The 22,133-nt window shown below is 66.3% G+C and overlaps 3 protein-coding genes across 4 annotated transcripts in view; 2 read left to right on the forward strand and 1 right to left on the reverse strand.

Moving 5' to 3' along the window:
- ALG8 (ALG8 alpha-1,3-glucosyltransferase) overlaps nt 1-8,895 on the forward strand; it is a 9,117-nt gene extending 222 nt beyond the window's left edge. Inside the window, 21 exon segments of the mRNA XM_039915020.1 lie at nt 1,558-1,697; nt 2,806-2,916; nt 2,918-3,000; nt 4,252-4,361; nt 4,601-4,627; nt 4,630-4,667; nt 5,352-5,478; nt 5,610-5,713; nt 6,180-6,204; nt 6,207-6,290; nt 6,486-6,580; nt 6,582-6,614; nt 7,121-7,157; nt 7,160-7,207; nt 7,210-7,240; nt 7,680-7,773; nt 7,775-7,802; nt 7,932-8,004; nt 8,599-8,639; nt 8,642-8,743; nt 8,746-8,895. Coding sequence (XP_039770954.1) covers nt 1,558-1,697; nt 2,806-2,916; nt 2,918-3,000; nt 4,252-4,361; nt 4,601-4,627; nt 4,630-4,667; nt 5,352-5,478; nt 5,610-5,713; nt 6,180-6,204; nt 6,207-6,290; nt 6,486-6,580; nt 6,582-6,614; nt 7,121-7,157; nt 7,160-7,207; nt 7,210-7,240; nt 7,680-7,773; nt 7,775-7,802; nt 7,932-8,004; nt 8,599-8,639; nt 8,642-8,743; nt 8,746-8,825 — 1,511 coding nt within the window. The 3' untranslated portion in view covers nt 8,826-8,895.
- A 2,063-nt stretch (nt 8,896-10,958) lies between these two features.
- Nucleotides 10,959-14,678, forward strand: LOC114805804 (NADH dehydrogenase [ubiquinone] 1 subunit C2-like). The gene is made up of 3 exons (XM_029047736.2): nt 10,959-11,193; nt 13,878-14,021; nt 14,513-14,678. Exons 1-3 carry the CDS (start codon nt 11,028-11,030, stop codon nt 14,560-14,562), a joined length of 360 nt encoding a protein of 119 aa, XP_028903569.1. The 5' UTR covers nt 10,959-11,027; the 3' UTR covers nt 14,563-14,678.
- Nucleotides 14,679-19,860: 5,182 nt separating this feature from the next.
- On the reverse strand, nt 19,861-21,586 carry KCTD14 (potassium channel tetramerization domain containing 14). 2 transcript variants are annotated; one of them, XM_029048368.2, is made up of 2 exons: nt 21,524-21,586; nt 19,861-20,592 (listed from the first exon to the last, which is right to left on the reverse strand). In XM_029048368.2, exons 1-2 carry the CDS (start codon nt 21,563-21,565, stop codon nt 19,921-19,923), a joined length of 714 nt encoding a protein of 237 aa, XP_028904201.1. In that variant the 5' UTR covers nt 21,566-21,586; the 3' UTR covers nt 19,861-19,920. The 2 variants fall into 2 exon arrangements, with proteins under 2 accessions (XP_028904201.1, XP_028904202.1); XM_029048369.2 differs by lacking the exon at nt 21,524-21,586 and adding an exon at nt 21,210-21,502.
- Between the last annotated feature and the right edge of the window lie 547 nt (nt 21,587-22,133).

Consider the following 22,133-nt stretch of genomic DNA (forward strand, 5'->3'; position numbering starts at 1 on the left):
TTTCCTTCATTAATTCATTCCTTCATTAATTCATGCCTTTCATTAATTCCTTTTAATTCTTCTTAATTCATTTTTCATTCATTCCTTCGTTCATCCCTTCTTCATTCGTTTCATCCTTTCATTAGTTCCTCCCTTTATTCCTTCATTAATTCTTTCGTTAATTCCTTCCTTCATTAATTCATCCTTTCGTTAATTCCTTCCTTTATTCCTAAATTAATTCTTTCATTAATTCCTTCATTCTTTCATTCCTTCCTTCCTTCATTAGTTCATTCCCTCATTAATTCCTTCATCCCTTCATTCTTTCCTCCATTCTTTCATTCATTCCTTTCTTCATTCCTTCATCCCTTCATTCTTTCCTCCATTCATTCCTTCATTAATTCCTTCCTTCCTTCATTAATTCATTCCCTCATTAATTCCTTCATCCCTTCATTCTTTCCTCCATTCTTTCATTCATTCCTTTCTTCATTCCTTCATCCCTTCATTCTTTCCTCCATTCATTCCTTCATTAATTCCTTCCTTCCTTCATTAATTCATTCCCTCCCTTCATTCTTTCCTCCATTCTTTCATTCATTCCTTTCTTCATTCCTTCATCCCTTCATTCTTTCCTTCATTCATTCCTTCATTAATTCCTTCCTTCCTTCATTAATTAATTCCCTCATTAATTCCTTCATCCCTTCATCCTTTCCTCCATTCATTCCTTCATTAATTCCTTCCTTCATTAATTCATTCCCTCATTAATTCCTTCATCCCTTCATCATTTCCTCCATTCATTCCTTCATTAATTCATTCCCTCATTAATTCCTTCATCCCTTCATTCTTTCCTCCATTCATTCCTTCCTTCATTAGAGAAGGAGTGTGGCTCAGTCGAAAGAGCCCGGGCTTAGGAGTCAGTCATTCATTCAATAACATTTATTGAGCGCTGACCAGGTGCAGAGCACTGGACTAAGCGCTTGGAATGGGCAATTGGGCAACAGAAAGAGAACATCCCGGCCCAACGACGGGCTCGCGGTCTAAAAGGGGGGAGACAGACGGCAAAACAAGACAACATCATCCAGATAAATAGAATCGTAGAGGCTGTGGGTTCTAATCCCGGCTCCGTCGCCTGTCAGCTGTGTTACTTTGGGCGAGTCACTTCACTGGACCTCAGTGACCGCATCTGTAAAATGGGGATGAAGACTGTGAGTCCCACCTGGGACTGCCTGATGACTTTGTATCTCCCCCAGCGCCTAGAACAGTGCCTGGCACATAGTAAGCGCTTAACAAATACCATCATTATTATTCTTCATTCATTCAGTCGTATGTATCCGGCACTTCCTATGTGCAGAGCACTGGACTAAGCACTTGGAATGGACAGTTCATTCATTCAGTCGTATTTATTGAATGCTTCTGGGGTGCAGAACACTGAGCTAAGCACTTGGAAAGTACAATTCATTCACTCATTCAGTGGTATTTATTGAGCGCTTCCAGAGCACTGGACTAAGCGCTTGGAACATACGATTGGGCCACAGATAGAGACCGTCCCTGCCCCACGACGGGCTCCCAGTCCACCCGGAGTAGTGACCGTGTCTGGAGAGGCGCGTTGGAAATATTTATTCTCTCCGTTCTTTGTTTCTGATAGCCATTCCACAGACTTCGAAGTCCACAGAAACTGGCTCGCCATCACCCACAGTTTGCCGGTGTCACAGTGGTATTATGAGGTAAGGCGGGTCCAGCCCTTAATCGGCCAATTCATCGGTGAGGGGCATTGATTGAGCACTTACTGTGCGCAGAGCACTGTACTGAGTGCTTGGGAAAGTACAGTACAAAAGAGTCGGTAGCCACGATCCCTGGGGGAGTCCCCTGCGTGATGAGAGGGGATTAAATCCACTACGCTTGCTTGTGTCCTTGTTCGTTCCTTCCCGGCTCTCCAATCCCCTGTGTTGTTATATATATATGTGTGTGTACATTATAAAATTATTATTATTTTAGTTATAAAATATGTATCCCCTACCAAAAAGACGGTCGTGATGATAGTTGAACCGTTCAGTCAGTCCACTGAGAGTGTACCGAGGACTCGAGTAAGTGCTTGAGTAAATGTGATCCCTGCCCTCAGGAGCTTACAATCCTAGGGGTGGATATAGGCACCAAAATAAATTTATAGAGAGGAGGAAGCCACAGATGAAAAACTCGTCACCCAAGCGTTCCGGTCGGGGGGTCGTGAGCGCTGAAGGGCTTAGTACAGAAAGCTTGAAGGGTGAGACGGGAGGCGATGGGCTTTCTGATGGGTTTTTAGAAGCAGCGGGGCCTCGGACAAGTCACTGGACTTTTCTGGGCCTCGGGCATCTCATCTGGAAAATGGGGTTAAAAGCGTGAGCCCTATGCGGACTGTGACCAAGCTGATTAGCCGGTGTCTGCCCCATGAGGTGAGGATGAGGCCCAGTTGGCAGGAAAGAAGGGCGAGAGAGAAAGGAGGCTCAGGCCTAGAAAGTGATGGAGCAGGCGCCGGGAGGCTTCGCGCCGTTGAAAATCCCCCGGATGGAATCAATCTTTGGTATTTATCGAACGCTCCCGACGGGCGGAGCGCCGTTCTGAGCACTTGAACCACCCACCTCCGGAGGTCGAGTGAACCGAATGCCTCGAGGCGGGAATCGGGTCAGCTGCCGACTCCACCGTACTAGACTCTCCCAAGTGCCCAGGACGGCGGTCCCCCCGCGGGAAGCACTCGGGGCCTCTGACCGATCGATTCCTTCCGAGCCGGCAGAGCCGTCCTCTCCGGTGGCGTCTCCGGAAAGTTTCGACGGGTTCCGTGTCTCGGTTGCGGCCCAGGCGACCTCCGAGTGGACCTTGGATTATCCTCCCTTTTTCGCCTGGTTTGAGTTTGCCCTGTCCCACGTGGCCAAGTATTTCGACAGAGAGATGCTGGCCGTCCGCAACCTGAAACTACGCCAGCCCCCGCGCCGTACTCTTCCAGAGGCTCTCGGTCATCCTCACGGACCTCCTCTTTGTGTATGCCGTCCGAGAGTAAGTGCCCGCCCTCTCCTCCCCCGCGGCAAGAGACGAGAAACGAGGCCCGACGGGTAGGTGGGCTTGAGAGGGGAGAGGGTGCGAGCTGAGGTGCGGTGGGAGCAGAGAGGGGAGGAGTAGGCTTTGAAAACGGATGGTCAGGCGTTCCTGCTTCACGCGGAGGGGCGGAGGCGGCCGTCGGGGGTCTCGAGGAATGGGGAGACGTGCACAGAGAAGGGACCCATCCGGGCAGCGGAGAAAAGGACGGACGGACCGGGCAGGGGAGAGACCGGAGGGCAGCGAGGAGGCCGACGCGGTGGAGCCCCCGGTTTTCCCCGGCCACGGTCGAGCCCGGACCGAGAAACCCGGGTGGAGGCCGGCCAGTCGACCGTGACGGTTGCCGGAGGGCGCAAACGGCCGTGGTGGCCGGGGTGTCCTGATGGCCTCGTCGTAGATGCTCCCCGAATGGGATGAAGACTGTGAGCCCCACGTGGGACAGCTTTGATTCCCCTGTGCCCAACCCCAGTGCTCGGCACATAGTAAGCGCTTAAACGCCAACGTTGTTATCCCTCCTGCCGGCGTGGGCGGGCTGAGGACCGAGGCGGAAAAGTCTCCCCTGTCGGCCTCCGTTGGCCCCGTGCGCAGGCTTGGGGGACGAACGCTCCGTCATTTGTGTTCATTTAGCGCTTACTACGTGCCGATCGCTCTGTCAAGCGCCGGGGTAGGTACAGTAGAACAATATGACAAGACGCAAGCCCTGCCCACCACGAGCTAACAGTCCGACGGGGAGACAGACGTTAATATAAATAAATGACAGATATGGACATACGTGGACCTGGGAGGAGGGATGACCGAAAGGAACAAATGAGGGCGGTGCAGGGGGGAGAAGAGGAAAGGGAGGCGCAGTCAGGGAAAGCCTCTTGGAGGAGATGGGCCTTCAGTAAGGCTTTGAAGAGGGGCGGGGTCATTGTCGGATTTGAGGAGGGAGGGTGTTTCCAGGCCAAGGCGGGACGTAGGGGAGCTGGTTCCTTCCCCTCCGGCTCCACGCCGGGTGACCCTCTTCCCTCCCGGCTCTCAAACTTTGCTCCTTGGAGAAGCGTTTCTGCGGCGCGGGGGTGGACCCAGGAGGAGCGAGAGCGATGGAGCCGGGAGCGGTGAGGATGGGACGGGCGCCCGGCTGGGGATCCGGGCGTGGGGCCGCCCGCCTTGCCCAAGCGGGGCGAGGCAGACGGGAGGAGAGAGCGTCGGAGCGCCGTCTTCCCCCCGCAGGTGCTGCCGGTGCGTGGAGGGAAAGAAAAGCGGGAAGGACCTCACGGAGAAGCCGCCGTTCATCCTGGCGGCCCTGCTTCTGTGGAACTTCGGCTTGCTGATCGTGGACCGTATCCTTGCCTCCCCCGTCCGTGGCCCTTCCCACCCCGGGGCCCGGCCGCTCCCGGATTCCCGGCTTCAGCTCGGGCCCCGGGAAGAGAGCAGGAGAACCGTTTTCCTCGTCCCTCGAGCACCCACTGACCCTCCCCCGACGCTCTCGGCCCCGGAATGGTTCCGGGAAGGCGCCGGCCCTTGTGGGTTGGGAGTTGCCGGCTCCGGGGCTCTTCTCCTTGACCCCGCCCCGCCCCAGATATCCACTTCCAGTACAACGGCTTTTATCCGGCCTGATGCTGCTGTCCATCGCACGGCTCTTTCAGGTCAGCACCGGCTCCGGGGCTGGGAGTGTCCGTCCGTCGCCTGCGTTCTCGCCACCTGGTGACCCTCCCCACCCCCCCCCCGCCGCTCTTCCTGCTGCTCCTGGAGCCCCGCCGCCGCCGCCGCTCTCCGTCTTCCCCAGGAGAGCCGGCCGGGAGGGAGGGATGGAGGGAGGCTAATGGGTCGGTCCGGGAGACAGATACACCCCCCAGCTCCGGCCTCGGTTTTGGTCCGGGGAGCTTTCGGGGCCCGGAGTAGCCCGAATTCACCTCCGGTGCTCGGGCTCTGTCAGTAAGGTTCGTGTGTGCCTCGAAGGCTGCCGTTGAGGTTGGAAGGGTGGTTCTGAGGGCGGGCGGAAGAGGCCCGCTTCCTCGCTCGCTCAGGAGCGGACTTTCCCGGCCCCGGCGCCGGATCCGTCCCTGCCCACTCTGGGCCCCCTCCCCGTCTGGCTCGGGGGCAGGCGGCCCACCTGGTCTTTGTCCTCGGGCGGAGGATGGGGGGCTCCTGCTCCGGTCCCACCCGGACGGAGGTCCGCACGCCCGAGGGGGCGAGGGGCGCTCGGAGGCGGCCAGTTAGTAGCCAGAGCCCGTGGCGGCCGGATTCATCCGGAGCCGGCGGCGAGGCCCGCTCCCCCGCCGACCCCTCCTCCGCCCCGTCCCCCGCCCTCGGCGGTGCCGCCCTTCCAGAAAAGGCATTTGGCGGGAGCCTTCGTCTTCGCCGTCCTGCTGCATTTCAAGCACATCTACCTGTACGTGGCTCCGGCTTACGGCGTCTACCTGCTGCGCTCCTACTGCTTCACCGCCAACAAGCCAGGCAAGCGTCGGGGGAAGAGGGAGACCCCGGCCACCCCGGCCTCCCCCGGGAGGGGACGGGGACGAGGCGGGCGCTGCGGCGCGGCCCGGGGAGACGGTCGACGGCGCCGTGCCCTCTCTCGCCCTCCCCAGGCGGGTCCGTCCGCTGGAGCAGCTTCAGCTGGCCGCGGGCCGCCGCCCTGGCCTCCGTCGTCTGCCTCGTTTCCGCTCTCTCGCTGGGCCCCTTCGTGGCCTTGGTAAGACCTCACTCCCGAACCTGGCGTGGCGTCTCCGCCGACGTGCCCCCCCAACCCGGGTTCCGGAACTCCTCCCCCACGTCGGGTGACTCCCCGATGGGGCAGTGTGGCACGGGATTATCTTGCGCCACCCCCTGGCGCTTAGTACAGTGCCTGGCAACGGGGTAACTGCTTACCGATCCCATTTTAAAAGAAAAGAGAAGCAGAGGGAGCCTGAGCGGGCGGCGGGGGGCTTCGGGAGCTAGGTCGGAGCAGGGCCGGGGGAGGGGGGGGGAGCCCCGAGCGACCCGCCAGCCGCAGGACGACACAAGGGGACGGCCATTCTGGCCATTTTCAGTCAGCGGCGCGAGCGTCCGAAGCGGGTTTCCCGCTCCCGCGTGGGCACCCCCTCCTCTCTCCACCGTCCTCACGGGCGTCTGTGGAGGGTGGAGCTCTCCTGTGACCGCTCTCACTTTCCCTTTACCAGAACCAGCTGCCACAGTCCTTTCGCCGGCTTTTCCCTTCCAGAGAGGCCTCTGCCACGCCTACTGGGCTTCCAATTTCTGGCTTTATACAACACGGCGGACAAGTCCTCTCGGTCCTCGGTACGGTGGGTCCCCTCGCCCCCCAGCCCCCCCGCCACCGCCGGCAGCCTAAATGGCGGGGCGTTCTGCCCCGAGGCCCGTCGGCCCCGGGCGGCGGCCGGGAGAGTTTCCGGGCGGGACGTCCTCTCGCCTGAGGCGGCGGGAGGCCGGCGGGGCGGGGGGGGAGTCGACACGCCTTCCCTCCACAGGCTTGAAATGCGGCCTTCTTGACCCGCGAGAAGATCCCAGAGCGTCGATGACGAGCGGCCTGGTCCAGCGGTTCCAGCACGGGGTCCTCCCGTCTTGTGACGCCGCTGGCCGCTCTCGCCTGCACCCTGGTCCATCTTGGTGAGCGCGAAGCGGGCGGCGGGAGTTTCGACCCGCCGACTCGCCTCGTCCGAGACGGCGTCCGGCGGGCGATCGGCGCTCGGGGATCCGGGCGGTGCCGAACCCGGGGCGCCGAGGGGGACCCCGACCCGGGACTGCCCGGACGGGATTCGATTCCGGTGGGGAGGGAGCGTGCCGGGGCTTCGGGAACACACGAGACACCCCCCCCCCCCCCCCCCCCGGGCCCCGGGCCCCCTTTCATCCCGAACCGGTCCTGCCCGCTACGGAAAGCGGCATCCCGACGGATACCGTACGGCCTCGGCCGGCGAAGCCCCTGTTTTTGCGTCCGCCCTTTTCGGCGGTGACTCTCCCGCCGATGGCGCGGAGGGAGGCGGGGGGCGGGTCTCCCCGGTCAGCCAGGAGAGCGAGGTCTCACGCCCCCTCCCCTGCCCGAACGATGTCTCTCGAGGCCTTTCGGCAACAATACTGAAGTCTCGTTTCCGCCTGTCGTTTCTAGCCCTCTGTTTTCTGTCTTTGGTTTAAACCCCAAGGCCCAGAGGCTTCCTGCGCTGCCTGGTTCTCTGCGCGCTCAGCGCCTTCATGTTCGGTGGCACGTCCACGAGAAGGCATCCTCCTGGCCATCCTGCCATGAGGTGAGCGGCGGCCGCCGCTCGACGCCCCCTCGCGCCTCCTCGGCCGCCGGCTCCGGAGGAGGTCGAGGAGGCGCCCCCTCGCTCGTCGGGGGAGGGCGGCCGGGCCCGGCCCGGCTCCGGGGGGGCCCTCGGCCTCGACGTCAGCTCGGGCGGGGCGGTCCCACCCAGGAAGACTGGGGCCCCTGCCCTTCCCCTCCAGAGGCGCCTCGCGCCGGGGCCCCTTCTCAATGTCGGCCGGCACCGATCCTGCCCGGGCCCCCGGGGTCCCCCCTCTCCGGATGTGGCGACTCCGCCCTGGCCGGGTCCGTCGCCTAGGCCTGGTGCCCTCTGCGGGGGACGCTCTCTGGAAACGTCCGTCGTGTTCCCCGAGTAGGGTGCCGACCGGTGGCTCGAAGGCGGCGGAGACGGTCCCGTGCGCTTCAGCCACGGTGCCTTTTTCATTTTTAGCCTCCTGGCCGTGGAACGGGCCAAGGACGCCGGGACGTTCCTGATCCTGGCCACCACCGGACACTACTCCCGTCTTCCCCCTGCTCTTCACCGCGCCAGGTAACGTGGCCCGTGACTCTCCCTTTCAAGCGCCGCCGTCGTCCGCCCGCGCGGGGCCCGACGGCAGTCTGAGGCGGGAGGACCCACCGTCTTCCGCGGCAGGGTCATCCGGGCTTTTCCCTTCTCCAGAGCTTCCTCTTAAAATCCTGCTCATGCTGCTGTTCACCGTCTACAGCGTCTCCTCGCTCACAGCTCTGTTCAGGTAACGGGGAAAACGAAACACGCTCTCGGGAGAGGGTCCGGCGCTCTTAGAGAGCGCTTTGTCCTCGGGTTGGCAGGTGCCGACCTCGGGCGGTTTTTAAGGAGGAGGGGCCCGGGAGAGCTGGCGGGTCGCCAGGTGGCTACGGGGTCGGGCCGGCGGGAGGGCTCCAAGGGAGAGATGGGTTAGACTTTCGTAGTCGAAAATGGAGCTCGCTCGAACCCACCCAGACGCGTCGATCACCCGACGGGCACATGGGGCCGGGGGGCTCTGTTGGGGGACTGACAGAAACGGCCTTAAATTTACAGAGCGCCTCGATTTCCCCCGGAGCGCTCCCTCGTGAATCATCCCCACACTATCTAGGCTGGGAGGCAGGAGAAGCGGGAACCGCCCTCCCCGTCTCGCAGATGAGGGCCCCGGGGTCCAGAGAGGTGGCCGTTTCCCCCCCCCCCGGGTCCCCCAGCAGGCCGGCGTCTCCCGCCGGCCGGGCCTCACCGGCCCCCGCCGGAGATCCCGGTGGGCGTCGGGGCCGGGCCCCCCGGGGGGCGAAGCGGCCGGCCGGGGGGGAGCGGAGGTGGACCGTGTTTTCCCCTCCAGGAAGGAGCGACCTCTTCTCGGGCAGATGGAAACCCTGTACCTGGTGGCCTGGGGCTTCTGGGCGTGTGCTGCGAGCTGGTGTTCCCCCTCAGCCCCTGGGCGTCCGCCTTCCCCTTCGCCCTGCTCCTCACCTCCGCCTACTGCGCCTGGGCGTCGCCTACGCCTGGGGCAGGCTGTTACCTGTCCGTGCTGACCGGACCCAGGGCGGCAGGCCCAAGAGAGCCTGAGGGGCCCGGCCCCGCCGCGGACGGAGGCCGACTCGGCCGCAGACACGTCCGCGCTCGGCCCGGTCGTCCCGGGGGCGACCCCTCGCCCCCTCTCCAACTGTGAAACCTCCCAGTCTTCCGCGCCTTCGACGTCCGACACCCCCCCCCCCCCCCCGGGGGTGCTGTCCGGTGGGGGCCGAGGGGCCTGACTCGAGTAGCCGGGGAAAGGTATTAATAAAAGGTCTGTTTTTTACGCCTCCTTGGAAGGTTTGCTGGGCCCTCTCCCCGCGTCTCCGCCCCGGGCCGGACCCCGGCCTGCGTTCCCGCACTCGCAGGGGGTCAGGCGCTGTCGCGCTCTAGCCCCCCGGGAGGGATCGGGGGGCACCTGTCGTGGTTGCGTCCCGCCCCCCCCCCCCCCCCCCCCCCCCCCCCCCCCGCCGTTCCGGAAGATCAGGGAGAGCCGGGGCCGCGCTGCCGTCGGTGCCATAATAATAACGTTGGCATTGGTTAAGCCACGTGGAAGCAGCGTGGCTCAGTGGAAAGAGCGCGGGCTTTGGAGTCAGGGCTCATGAGTTGGAATCGCAGCTCTGCCACTTGTCGGCTGTGTGACTGTGGGCGAGTCACTTCACTTCGCTGTGCCTCAGTTCCCTCACCTGTAAAATGGGGATGAAGACCGTGAGCCCCACGTGGGACAACCCGATTCCCCTGTGTCTACCCCAGCGCTTAGAACAGTGCTCGGCACATAGTAAGCGCTGAACAAATACCAACATTATTATTATTATTATTATTAAGCGCTTCCTATGTATCGCTGTATATTACCTTGCATCTTCCCTAGTGCTTAGAACAGTGCTTGGCCCATAGTAAACGTCCCCCGCTTCTAGACGGTGAGCCCGTTGTCGGGCAGGGGTTTCTCTCTTTCCAAGTGCTCAGTACGGCGCTCCGCACGCAGTAAGCGCTCAGTAAATACGACCGAATGTGCCTCAGTTCCCCTGTCCGTAAAATGGGGGTGAAGACGAGCCCCCCCGGCGACCCTGCGCTAAGAACAGTGCTGGGCACATAGTCTGTCTTGATTCTATTTATCGCCATCGTTCTTGTCTGTCCCTCTCCCCCGATTAGACTGTAAGTCCGTCAAAGGGCAGGGACGGTCTCTATCTGTTACCGATCTGTCCAGTCCAAGCGCTTAGTACAGTGCTCTGCACATCGTAAGCGCTCAATATTTATAGTGTTTACTATTGAATGAATGAATGAATCTCCCCCCGCCCCCCCCCCCCCCCCCCGTTCTCGACTGTGAGCCCGTTGTGGGGCAGGGACTGTCTCTATCCGTTGCCGAACTGTCCAAGCGCTTGGTACAGCGCTCCGCACAGGGTGAGCGCCCGGTAGATACGAACGAACGAACGAACGAACGAACGAATGAATGAATGAAAATGAATGAATGAAAGACGGCGGGGCGGCCCTTTAGGGCGGGGGAACGTTGGGGGCGGGTGGAGGGTGCGCACGCGCGGGAGGGAGGGGTGGGCCGGGCGGATGCGCATGCGCGGGAGGGTGGGACGGGCGCGTTTGGGGACGGGGTGGGCCGGACGGGTGCGCATGCGCGGGAGGGGCGGACGGGAGCGCCTGGGAGGGTGTGGGGGGGGGTCGGACGGATGCGCATGCGCGGGAGGGACGGACGGGAGCGTCTGGGAGGGTGGGCCGGACGGGTGCGCATGCGCGGGAGGGACGGACGGGAGCGTCTGGGAGGGAGGGTGGGTCGGACGCGTGCGCATGCGCGGGAGGGACGGACGGGAGCGTCTGGGAGGGAGGGTGGGTCGGACGCGTGCGCATGCGCGGGAGGGACGGACGGGAGCGTCGGGGAGGCAGGGTGGGTCGGACGGGTGCGCATGCGCGGAAGGGACGGACGGGAGCGTCTGGGAGGGAGGGTGGGTCGGACGCGTGCGCATGCGCGGGAGGGACGGACGGGAGCGTCGGGGAGGCAGGGTGGGTCGGACGGGTGCGCATGCGCGGGAGGGCGGGCAGGGCGCCGCCCCGGCACGCATGCGCGGGCGAACGGGACGGGCGCGCATGGGCGGGAGGGCCGGCGGGGCGCGCATGCGCGGCGCGCCGTGCCCTTGAGCGTGGTGGGGCGGGAGGGCGGCGGGGCCGGAGCCAAGGGGGTCGCGGCCCAGAGGGGAGAGGCCGGAGAGGGCGGGCGAGGCGGGAGGGCCGTCGGGCCGGGCCGGGCCCAAGATGAGCGTCCGTCCGGGCTCCGTCCCCCTGCAGTTCCTGCCGGACCAGGCGCGGAGCCTGCCGCCGCCCAGCCTGACCGACCCGCGCCTCGTCTACGCCGGCTTCATGGGCTACTTCACCGGCCTCTTCGCCAACGCCCTGCACCGCCGGCCCGTCGTCCAAGCCGGTGAGGACGCCCCCGCCCCCCGCGCACACCGGCCCAGCCAAACCAGGCGGCGGCGGCGGCGGCGGCGGCGGCGGCCTCGAGGGATTCCCAGTCCGTCGTCGGGGCGCGCTTTGCCGAGCACTGGTCTGAGCGCCGGGGGAGGGGCGGGGGCGTCCGGTCGTCCCCCGTGCAGCTCCCGGTCTGCACCCCCCGTTTGACGGAGGACCTATCTGTCAAGCGCAGACTATGTGCTGAGCGCTGGGGGAGACGCACGGTCGTCCGGTCGTCCCCCGTGCAGCTCCCGGTCTGCACCCCCCTTTGACAGAGGACGTATCTGTTAAGCGCTGACTATGTGCTAGGCGCTGGGGGAGTCGCAGGGTCGTCCGGTCGTCCCCCCGTGGAGCTCACGGTTTGCCTCCCCCCTTTGACACGGGACGTATCTGTCAAGCAGCGTGGCTCGGTGGAAGGAGCACGGGTTGTGGAGTCAGACGTCATGGGTTCGAATCCCGGCTCGGCCACTTGTCAGCTGTGTGACTTGGGGCGAGTCACTTCACTTCTCGGTGCCTCAGTTCCCTCATCTGTAAAATGGGGATTAAGATTGTGAGCCCCACGTGGGACGACCTGATTCCCCTATGTCTACTCCAGCGCTTAGAACAGTGCTCGGCACATAGGAAGCGCTTAACAAATACCAACATTATTATGTGCTAGGCGCTGGGGGAGTTGCAGGGTCGTCCGGTCGTCCCCCGTGCAGCTCCCGGTCTGCACCCCCGTTTGACAGAGGACCTATCCGTTCAGCGCAGACTATGTGCTGAGCGCTGGGGGAGATGCACGGTCGTCCGGTCGTCCCCCGTGCAGCTCACGGTCTGCCTCCCCCCTTTGACACGGGACGTATCTGTTAAGCGCTGACTATGTGCTGAGCGCTGGGGGAGACGCGGGGTCGTCCGGTCGTCCCACGTGAGCCCCCGGTCTGCATCCCCGTTTGACAGAGGACCTACCTGTTAAGCACATACTGTGTGCTGAGCGCCGGGGGAGACGCGGGGGCGTCCGGTCGTCTGCGTCCCCGTTTGACAGAGGGGGTCGGTTAAGCGCTTACTACGTCCTAATAACGTCGGTATTCCGTTAAGCGCTTCCTAGGTGCCGAGCGCCGTTCTAAGCGCTGGGGGAGACCCCGGGTCATCGGGTGGTCCCCCGTGAGGCTCCCGGTCTTCACCCCCATTTGACAGAGGAGGCAACCGAGGCCCCGAGAAGGGAAGCGACTCGCCCACGGTCACCCAGCTGACAAGCGGCAGAGGCGGGATTGGAACCCGTGACCTCTGACTCCCCCCCCCCCCCAAGCCCGGGCTCTTCCCGCTGAGCCAGGCCGCTGCTTCTCTAAGCGCGGGGGGGGAGAGAGAAGGTCAGGTGGTCGTCCCCCGTGAGGCTCCCGGTCCGCATCCCCATTTGACAGAGGAGATATTTGTGAACTGCTTATCGTGTGCGCCGAGCACTGTGCTAAGCGCCGGGGGAGATGGAGAGAGGTTCATCGGGTCGTCCCCCCGGGGGGCTCACAGTCTGCACCCCCTCCCCCGTTTGACAGATGAGGGAACTGAGGCGTGAAGTGACCTGCCCCGAGTCACACAGCTGTCAGGTGGCGGAGATGTGTACACTTCATCGATGGAAATGAATAAAACTATATAATATATTATATATATATAAAATATAGCTATATTATAGCTTCCCTGCGTATGGGCACAAGTGCTCCGGGGAGGGGGAGCAGAGGAAGAGGGGGGCTTAATAATGATAATAACGTTGGTCTCCGTGAAGCGCTTACTAGGTGACAAGCACCGTTCCAAGCGCCGGGGGGGGTTGCAGGGGGATGGGGTCGTCCCGCGTGGGGCTCACAGTCCTCATCCCCCTTTTACAGATGAAGAGACCGAGGCCCAGGGAAGCCGAGTGACTTGCCCAGAGTCACACAGCTGGCAAGTGGCGGGGCCGGGATCAGAACCCGTGACCTCGGACTCCCGAGGCGGGCTTCGTCTGGGAAGGGACAGACATATCTTCGAAGCCAGGGAGAGGGTCCTGGGGATAGACACACACCCCCCCCCCCCTACCCCCACTTAATTATTTTTTTTTATCATCATCACGGTATTTGTTAAGCGCTTCCTACGTGCCAAGCACCGTCCTCAACCCTGGGGGGAGACGAGGTAATCGGGCTGTCCCACGTGGGGCTCACCGTCTCAATCCCCATTTTGCAGATGAGGGAAACCGAGGCACGGGGAACTTAAGCGGACGCCGGGGAGGCGGGAGAGGGTCCCGGGGGGGGACGCGGGAGAGACACACACACACACACACACACGTGACCCCTTCCCCTCCCGTCGATGGGTCGGTGGTATTTAATGAGAGTGCGGTAGAAAACGGCCTTAGAGGGGGAGGCCGACACGAATAGAAAGAAATGAAATCGAAGTCGGGGACGGAAGCGCCGGGGGGACGGGGATCGGGTCACTCCCTCCGCAGCCGGGCAGTGGCCTCCGTCGAGCCGTCACCTCGCGCGGAGCGCTGCGCCGGACGCCCGAGGTCTGCAGGCGGGCGGATGGGTGTTTCCGGGCCCGGGGGGAGGTGGAGACCTCGTGCCCCGCGCCCTGGCCGGGGGCTGCCGCGCGCCCCCGGCCGTCCTGACGTTTCCTTGGGCCCGGCCCCTCCGTCTCTGTCTCCCGCCGGACCCGCAGGGCTGCACCGCCAGCTCCTCTACGTGACGGCCTTCTGGTTCGTCGGCTATTTCCTGGTGAAGCGTGAAAACTTCAAGTACGCGCAGCGGGATCAGGACATGTTCGAGTACGTGAAGCGACACCCGGAGGATTTCCCAAAGAAAGGTAGCCCGGGCGTCGAGCGGGGAGCCGGGGGCGGGCGGAGGGAGAGCGGCCGCCCTGCCCCGCTCCGGTCGGAGCGCCCGGGGGGGGCGGGGGGGGGCTCGCGCCGGGAGTCGACCGGGGCCGGCGCGGTCCCGGGTTCCGATCCGGCCTCGGGGTGAGCCGCCTGGCCTCTCTGGGCCTCGGGGGTCTCCGGCCGTCGAACGGAGATCCCCCGGCATCCGGCCGCGCGGCGTCCCGCCTGCCGGGCGCGTGGTAAGCGCCCGACAGACGCCGCGGGGCGTTGATCGCGGTCGGGTCCACGGCGGCCGGGCGGCCGCGGGGATTTTGCCGTCCCTCTCCGACCCGGCCACCGGGTCGGGGAGGGGGGCGTCCGGACACGCCGCGGGGGCCCGGGATGAGGCCGGAGTCCTGGGGCGGGCGGGGCGCTGTCGGTTGGGCTTCTCGGAAGCGGTCGAAACCGGTTTGACCGGTGCGCCGTTTTCCTTTCGTAGAAAAGAAAACATACGGCGAGATCCTCGAGCCCTTCCACCCGATACGCTGAAGCTTCCGGCGGCGCGGGGGCGGTCCCCGAGCCGGGAGCGGGGTCCAGCTCCGCGCCCTCGACAGCGGACCTCCCGATTAAAAATGATAAATGGCCATCCCCGGCCTCCCAGCGTCTCTCCGTCTCTTTCTCTGGCTTTCCCTCCGGGTCGGGGACCGCCGGGGGTCTCCGGGCCGCCGGGGGGGTCATCGCAGGCCGGGGCGTCACCTGACTCGGTGTCGGGGGGAGTCGCCCGCCCCTCGCGTGTCCGTCTGCGGGCCCTCCCTCCCGGGGGCCGCCGTCCGACGGCTGACCCGTCCCCCCCGTCCCTTTGCCGTCGTCCCACCCCCCCCACGGCGCAGGGGCGAGGCCCGGTGCCGGCAGGCTGGGAACCCTGGAAGGTGGGCGGGCGGCCAAGCGCCCGCTCTCTCCCCTCGGCAAGATCTCTTACGGAAAGATGAGGCGGCGGAGGTAAGAGCTTTCGTGGTGGCACGTCGAGGTCGACGCGGACCCGCCGTCGGTCTTCGAGGTGGACGGCGAGCGGCGGGCCCAGGCCGCTTCCCCGCGGCCTGTCGTCGCTTCCTCACGGCCGCCGGGAATCCGCGAGCCGCGGGAGCCGCCGCCTACCCGAGGCTCTTCGCCCGGTCGGCCGGGCGAGTCCCGGCCCGGGCCCGCCGGGCGGCCCGCCGGCCCGAGGGAGGACGAGAGCGGCCCGTCGGTGTGAGAGAGCCGCTGGGGCCAAATCGACAGCGGGAGCCCAGGGGTTGAGGGAGGGAAGACACCGAGTGGCCGGAGAGCCGCCGTCCGGGGGCTCCCGGGGCCGGTCGGGGGGCCGGCCGGGGTGAACGAGGCCGAGTGGCGTGGCTGGGGGTCGTGAATCTCGGGTTCCAATCCCCGCGATCCCCAACCGGACAAGTTCCTCCCCCCCACCCTTCGCGTTCGGCCGACGGCCCCTCCTCTCCTCCGACGTCGGCCGCTACCTCCCGCCTCCCTCGCCGGGGGCCCGGCCGGGTGTCCGTGGACGGCGGGTCCCGGTCCTCGAGACGCCGCCGGCCGCGGGGCGTGGGACCGAAACGGTGCCGGGAAGAGCCGCTCCATCTTGACCCGGTACCTCGGCCCCCCGCCCCGTGCCGAGAAGCAAAACCGGGCCGGGGACCTGTGGGCTTGAGGCCGACCGCCAGCCCGGGTGCGACGCCCGAGGCCCCACGTCCTCTCGTCCCCCCCGTCCCCCCCCCTTCCCGGAGCGAAGCGACACCAGTCACACCTCTCCTCCTCGGCATCCCTCGGCTCCGATGGGCCCCTCCGGAGTTGGGGGGCGGTTCCGGGAACGCCCGGGGGGCCGAAACCGAGGAGGGGATCGGTGCGAATTCGCGACACCCTCTGAAGAAGACCCGAGGGGCCGAGCGCCGTCGTCAGCTTTTATCGAGCACCTACCGGCTGCAGGGCGGTGTAGTGGGCGTCTGCCGGGGGGGGCGGCCGCCCGCCTGGGTACCTCCTGGCTGATGGGGAGTACGTGGTCCCCGTCCTCCGGGAGCTTACGGGTAGCAGGGGAGGAGAGCGCCCGCGGCTCGCGGTTCTACAGCGGGAAGGAGGGATGATACTTCCGTCTCGGCCCACCCCCGGGGCGGGACGGGTTGCCAGGCGGCCGGACCCCCGCCGCACTCCCCACCGGGCCTCCTCTCCCCACCCCGAGTCCAAGACGCCGGTTCCGGCCGGCCCCCCCCGGGGCCCGGCGGGAGGGAGGGGGGCAGCCCGGGGCCCGCACGGCCGCTTCCCGGCGGCCTCCGGATCGGGGGCGGGGGGTGGTCGAAGAAGCGGCCGGCGTCGGTGACCCCCGGCGCCCGCCCGCCCTGCCGAGCTCTTGGTGGCCGAGCCGCGGAAGGTCCGACCTCCCGCTTTCAACGCCGCGGGGAGAGGCCAAGCGCGCCCTCGGTTAACCCAAGGCGGCGGGAAGGGGGTCCCCGGCCCAGGGCCGCCCGCCGCCTCCCGCCACTTAGGGAGCCGGAGTGGCCCAGCGGGAAGGGCCCCCGAGGCGGGAGGCCGGACGGTCTCCCCTCCGCCCGCTCTGTAGAAACCATCGTGTCTCTTATCAAGCTACGCGCCGAGCGCCGAGGTAGACGCTCGGGATAACGGGGCCCTCTCCCGCCCGGGGCCGACGGTCATCCGATCTCCCCTTAACGGGCGAGACCCGGGCAGGTGACTCGCCCCGGGTCCCCCGGCCGGCACGTGCCCCAGCCGGGACCTGAACCCCGGTCCTCTGACTCCGGGGCCGGTGCTCTTTCCGTCCAGCCGGGCTCCTCCTCGTACCCTGGAGCCGGGCGTCGCACCGGACGCCCCGGGGTTAACCCTGAGGCGCGGCCGTCTGGCTTCCTTCTGGGGGGTCGGTGGGTTACTCTTAGCATCAAGCGCCACCGAGTCACCTCCGATTCGTAGCGACCTCAGGGATCCACCTTCCCCACCACGTCCCGTCTCCTGCCGGCAGCCTGCCGACGGTTCCTCCGTTACCTTTCCGACGGTACCCGGCCACCGTCGGGTCGGGGGTTCTAATCCCGGCTCCGCCGCCCGTCTGCCGGGTGACCCGGGGCGAGTCCGTGCGCCTCTCCGCGACTCATCCGCAAAATGGGGGTCAGGACCGCGAGCCCCGCGTGGGACCGGGAATGGGTCCGACCCGGCTCGCTCGTATCCGCCCGGCGCGCGGTGAGCGCTTAAGAGGTACCGTCGTCGTCGTCAGAGGAGCGGAGTGGCCCGGGCCCGGGAGTCAGAAGGTCACGGGTTCTAATCCCGGCTCCCGTCTTGCTGCGTGACCTCGGGCGAGACGCTCGACGAGACCGCGAGCCCCATCTGGGACAGGGACAGGCCCGCGGTGTGTTTTATTCCGCATTTTGGCCCTTCGATCTGTAAGATCGCCAAGGACGCCGGCCTTTTACGTCCGTGGTCTCTTCCCAGACGCCCGGCGGGGCAGGCGGGGTGGAGTTGGGTGAGCTCCCAGGGCGGCGGTCTACACCCGGTAGGGTGTCGGGGCGGCGTACGCCTAGTAGGCCTCCGGTCCGGCGCTCTGCACCCAGCAGGCTCCCAGCGTGGTGTCGTGTACGCGGTGGGCGTGCGGGATTGCAACACCTGCCGCACCCGGGGGGGGGGGGTTGGGCGGTCCGTGCCGCCTCACTGGAGGGCGGGTCGGTGAAGAGAGCACTTCCTCCTGGTTTCCGGGAACCTCTCTCCCCTAGACACGTCCAAAACCGCACTCCCCATTTTCCCTCCCAAACCCCCGTCTTTCCCGTCGCCTCTGGCTCGCAGGTCCGTCGCCTTGGCGTCGTCCTCCGCCGCGTTCCCTCCCGCTCGACCCACGTACCGGACGTCGCCGAATCCCGTCGGTTTTCCCTCTCCCGGCTTCCCTCACGTCCACCCTTTCCCCTCCACCCCGACCGCTTCCATGGCGACCCGGGCACTTATCCCGTCCCGCCCCCCGCCTCTCCCCGGTGCCGTCTGTACGCTTGGCTCTGCCTCCCGGCTCCTCTTTCCGAAAAACAAAAGTCTCCCCGCTGCCCGAGAACCTCCGGGAGTTGCCCGTCCGCCTCCACGTCAAAGGGAAGCTCCTCACCGTCGGCTTTAAACCGCGGTACGTCGCCTCCCTGCCTTCCCGCTGCGGCCCGGAAGACTCGGGTCACTCCCCGGACCCCGATTTACTCTCTGTCCCTCCATCTCGTCGGCCTCGCGGCCCTCGCTTACGTCCCCCCCCCCCAGCCTGGAACCCGCTCCCTCTCCACCTTCAGGGGCTTTTTAAAAACCACATCTCCTCCAAGAGGCCTTCCCGGTCGGGCTCTCCTCCGAATCCCTCTCCCCTCTGCGCCGTCCGTGCGTTCGGAAACCGCTTACCGTCCGCCCCGCCCTCAACCCGCCGTTCATTTTTATCACCGGGTCCCCCCCGCCCCCCAGACTCGAAGCTTTCTCCGGGCCGGGCACGCGGCCGCCGACCCTCTCCGAAACGCTCAGCGCGGCGCTCGGCGGTCGGTGTTCGATAGAGGCCGCCGATGGATCGACCGGTCGTACGGAGAGGGGAGAGTCGGGGGTGTCGGACGGTCCGGGCCGGGTCGCTGGGGCACCGGGGGGGGGGGCGGGCGGGCGGCGTCGGACGGTCCGACCGTCGACCGCGGGGGCGGTCGCCCGGGCCGCGGTCCTTCCCGGCTCCCCGGTGACCTCGGGAGCGCGCGCGCGCGCTCGGGCACCCGTCCCGTCGCCCCGCCGGGGATCGGAAGACACCTCGTCGGATCCGCCGGCTCCCGGAGACCCGACCCTTCACGGGTCCCGCCGGGCACAACGCAAATATTTGTTGGGCCCGGCCCGGTTAATCAGTAACCCCGGCCCCTGGCGGGCGGTTCGGCCCGCGGAGGGCCGGGGGTAGGGGAGCGGACGCCTCGGGCCTCGGGCCTCGGGCCTCGGACCCGGGTCCGGCACGGCAGCGGCGTCTCTCCTTCCCCTGGACGGCTGCCAGTGCCCCGTCCCCTAGACCGCACTGCTTTTCGGTGTGTTGATCCGCCTGGGAGAAGCGGCGTGGCTCAGCGGAAAGAGCCCGGGCTGGGGAGTCGGGGGGCGTGGGTTCGAATCCCGTCACCTGGGTGACTCGGGGCAAGTCGCTTCACTTCTCTGGGCCTCAGTTAATAATAATGTCGGTATCCGCTAAGCGCTTACTCTGTGCCGAGCGCTGTTCTAAGCGCCGGGGGAGATCCGGGGTCATCAGGTGGTCCCCCGGGAGGCTCGCGGACTTCATCCCCATTTGACAGACGAGGTGGCCGAGGCCCAGAGAAGCGAAGTGACTCGCCCACGGTCCCCCAGCTGACGAGCGGCGGAGCCGGGATTAGAACCCGTGACCTCCGACTCCCAAGCCCGGCCTCTTTCCACTGAGCCACGCTGAGCCGAAGACCGGGAGCCCCACGTGGGACAACCTGACGACCCCGCATCTCCCCCAGCGCTGAGAACGGCGCCCGGCCCACGGCGAGGGCTCGATAAATACCGACGCCGTCACCGTCGTCGTTAAAATCCAGAAAGGCGGGCGTGGCCCAGGGGCGAGAGCCCGGGGAGTCGGAAGCCGTGGGTTCCGATCCCGGTTCCACCGCCTGTCGGCCCCGTGACGTTGGGCAGGTCACCTCGCTTCTCCGGGCCTCGGCGGCCTCGTCCGCGAGCGGGGGACGGTGCCCGGCGGGCGGCGGGCGCTTAAGAAGCCCCGCGATTCCCGCGGACGCCCCGGCGGCGGGGCGGGTGCGGCGGCGGCGGCGGCGGCGGGGGGACGGGACCGCGGCCGGACGGGAGGGAAGGAGGGGGCCCTCGGGTCTGGCGGGGGCTTTATTGCGGCGCGGCGCCTCCGCCCGAGGCCGGACCCCGCGCTCACCACCACGTGAAGACGAAGCGGAAGAAGCAGTCGGCGGCCTTGCCGCGGAAGCCCAGCTCGGACGCGTAGGGCTGGTAGGACACCCGGTAGCCGCGGGCCTCGACGTCCCCGCGGACGCAGTCCAGCAGGTCGGCGACGGCCGGCGGGGCCTTCCAGGGCCCGAACTTGACGACGGAGCGCCGGGCGGCCTCCAGGCGGGCCAGGGCGTCCAGGCAGCGGGCGGCGTCCTCCTCGGTGCGCGGGGCGCACACCACCACGCCGGACACGCGGGCGGCCACGGCCTCGGCCCGGGCGACGCGGATCAGCAGCTCCAGGCTCTCGCCGTAGCCCGGCACCCGCAGCAGGAACTGCCGGCGGGCCACGCGGTCCCCGAAGATGGGCGGCGCCTCCTCCAGGAGCTTGACCAGGGGCTCCAGCGCGTAGTACTGGGCCTCGCGGTAGACCTCGCGCACGGCCTCCGAGGGCAGACGCCCGCTGCGCAGGAACTCCAGGATGGGCCCGAAGGCCGCGCCCGGACGGTCGACGAACAGGCGGCCCTCGCGGTCCGTCGGGGCCCCGGCCGGGCCCGTCGCCATCGCGGCCAGCCTGGACCCCGGGTACTTGGTCAGCGTGGCCAGGGTGGTGGTGAACAGCGTGCCCCCCACGTTCAGCTCCACCACGGGCGACGCCTGCGGGGGGCCAAGGACCGTCTGAGCCGGCGGCGCCCGCCCTCCCGCCCGCCCGCCCGCCCGCCCGCCGCGACGGCCTAGCCGAAGCCGGCGCCCGGGACGGAGCCCTGCCCGGACCGGGCGCCCGGTCCGGAGCCCTGCCCCGAGCGGGCGCCCGGTCCGGAGCTCTGCCCCGAGCGGGCGCCCGGTACAGAGTTAATAATGTTGGTATTTGTTAAGCGCTCGCTAGGTGCCGAGCACTGCTCTAAGCGCTGGGGGGGACACGGGGGAATCGGGTGGTCCCACGTGGGGCTCCCGGTCTTCATCCCCATCCGACAGAGGAGGGAACCGAGGCACCGAGAGGTGAGGCGACTCGCCCCCGGTCACCCAGCTGCCGAGTGGCCGAGCCGGGAGTCGAACCCGTGACCCCCGACTCCCAAGCCCGGGCTCTTTCCACTGCGCCACGCTGCTTCTCCGCGTCTAGCGGCCGGCCGGCACGGCGTCCCGCGCCCCGGACAGGCGGTGCCAGGCGGTGCCAGGAGGTGCCAGGAGCCGGGGGGGAGGGACGCGGAAGAGAAATGGGCAGGAGGGCATTGGGGGAGATCAGAGAAGGGGAAAATAACAATAATAATAATTACGGCATCCGTTGAGCGCTCGCTACGGGCCAAGCACCGCTCGAAGCGCCGCGTCGGGGACCGGGAGCTTGGGGCCCCCGGGCTTCGCCCCTTTTTTCCGGAGGAGGGAACCGAGGCCCGGGGGGGCGGGGAGGGGCGAAGCCACCTGTCTAGAGTCACCCGGCGGGGTGGGGGATTAGAACCCACGACCCGCGAGCGCCAAGCCCGGCCTCCCGAAGTCGGGGAGAGCGGGGGAAGGCAGGGGGAGGAGAGGGAAAGCCGGCAAGGGGCCGGAGTCGGGGGAGGTGACCCCGCCGCCCGCCCCCCAGCGTCCTCACCGCCTGCCCCGGGGGCTGGGGGGTGCGCCTCTCGTCGTCCATCACGTCCCCGGGCCCGGGCCTGCTCCCCGGCCCCGCCCCTCCACCTGCCCAACCCCGCAGGCCCCACACCCGCCCCCGCCTCCTTCCCCGGAACAATGGGGACGTTTGTTCAGCGCTTATTCGGTGCCCAGCACCGGTCTAAACGCTGGGGGAGTCCCCCGGGGGGGCCCCTCCCAGGCCCCATCCCCATTTTGCAGATGGGGCACCGAGGCTGTAATCATAACGGAGGCATTCGTTAAGCGCTCACTCTGGGCCGAGCACTGTGCTGAGCGCTGGCAAGGTGACGAGGGGGGTCCCCCCCCGGGGGGGGCTCCCGGGCCCCATCCCCATTTTGCAGATGGGGAACTGAGGTAATCATACTACTAATAATGGTGGTATTTGTTAAGCGCTCACTGGGGGCCAAGCACCGTTCCAAGCGCTGGGGGGGACACAAGGTCATCGGGTGGTCCCACGGGGGGGGGGGCTCACGGTCTTCATGCCCATTTTACAGATGAAGGAACGGAGGTAATGATAATAATGTGGGTCCTTGTTAAGCGCTTATTATGGGCCGAGCACCGTGCTAAGCGCT

Source organism: Ornithorhynchus anatinus, chromosome 20 (genome assembly GCF_004115215.2).
Source record: "Ornithorhynchus anatinus isolate Pmale09 chromosome 20, mOrnAna1.pri.v4, whole genome shotgun sequence".
Lineage (NCBI taxonomy): Eukaryota > Metazoa > Chordata > Mammalia > Monotremata > Ornithorhynchidae > Ornithorhynchus > Ornithorhynchus anatinus.

Coding starts and splice junctions, on each gene's coding strand:
- LOC114805804 (XM_029047736.2), top strand. CDS start 11,028: ATGAGCGTCCGTCCGGGCTCCGTCCCCCTGCAGTTCCTGCCGGACCAG. Junction 11,194..13,877: donor CCGGCCCGTCGTCCAAGCCG/GTGAGGACGCCC, acceptor CCGGACCCGCAG/GGCTGCACCGCCAGCTCCTC. Junction 14,022..14,512: donor GGAGGATTTCCCAAAGAAAG/GTAGCCCGGGCG, acceptor TTCCTTTCGTAG/AAAAGAAAACATACGGCGAG.
- KCTD14 (XM_029048368.2), bottom strand. CDS start 21,565: ATGGACGACGAGAGGCGCACCCCCCAGCCCCCGGGGCAGGCG. Junction 20,593..21,523: donor CCCAGCCCCCGGGGCAGGCG/GTGAGGACGCTG, acceptor GGCCCCCCGCAG/GCGTCGCCCGTGGTGGAGCT.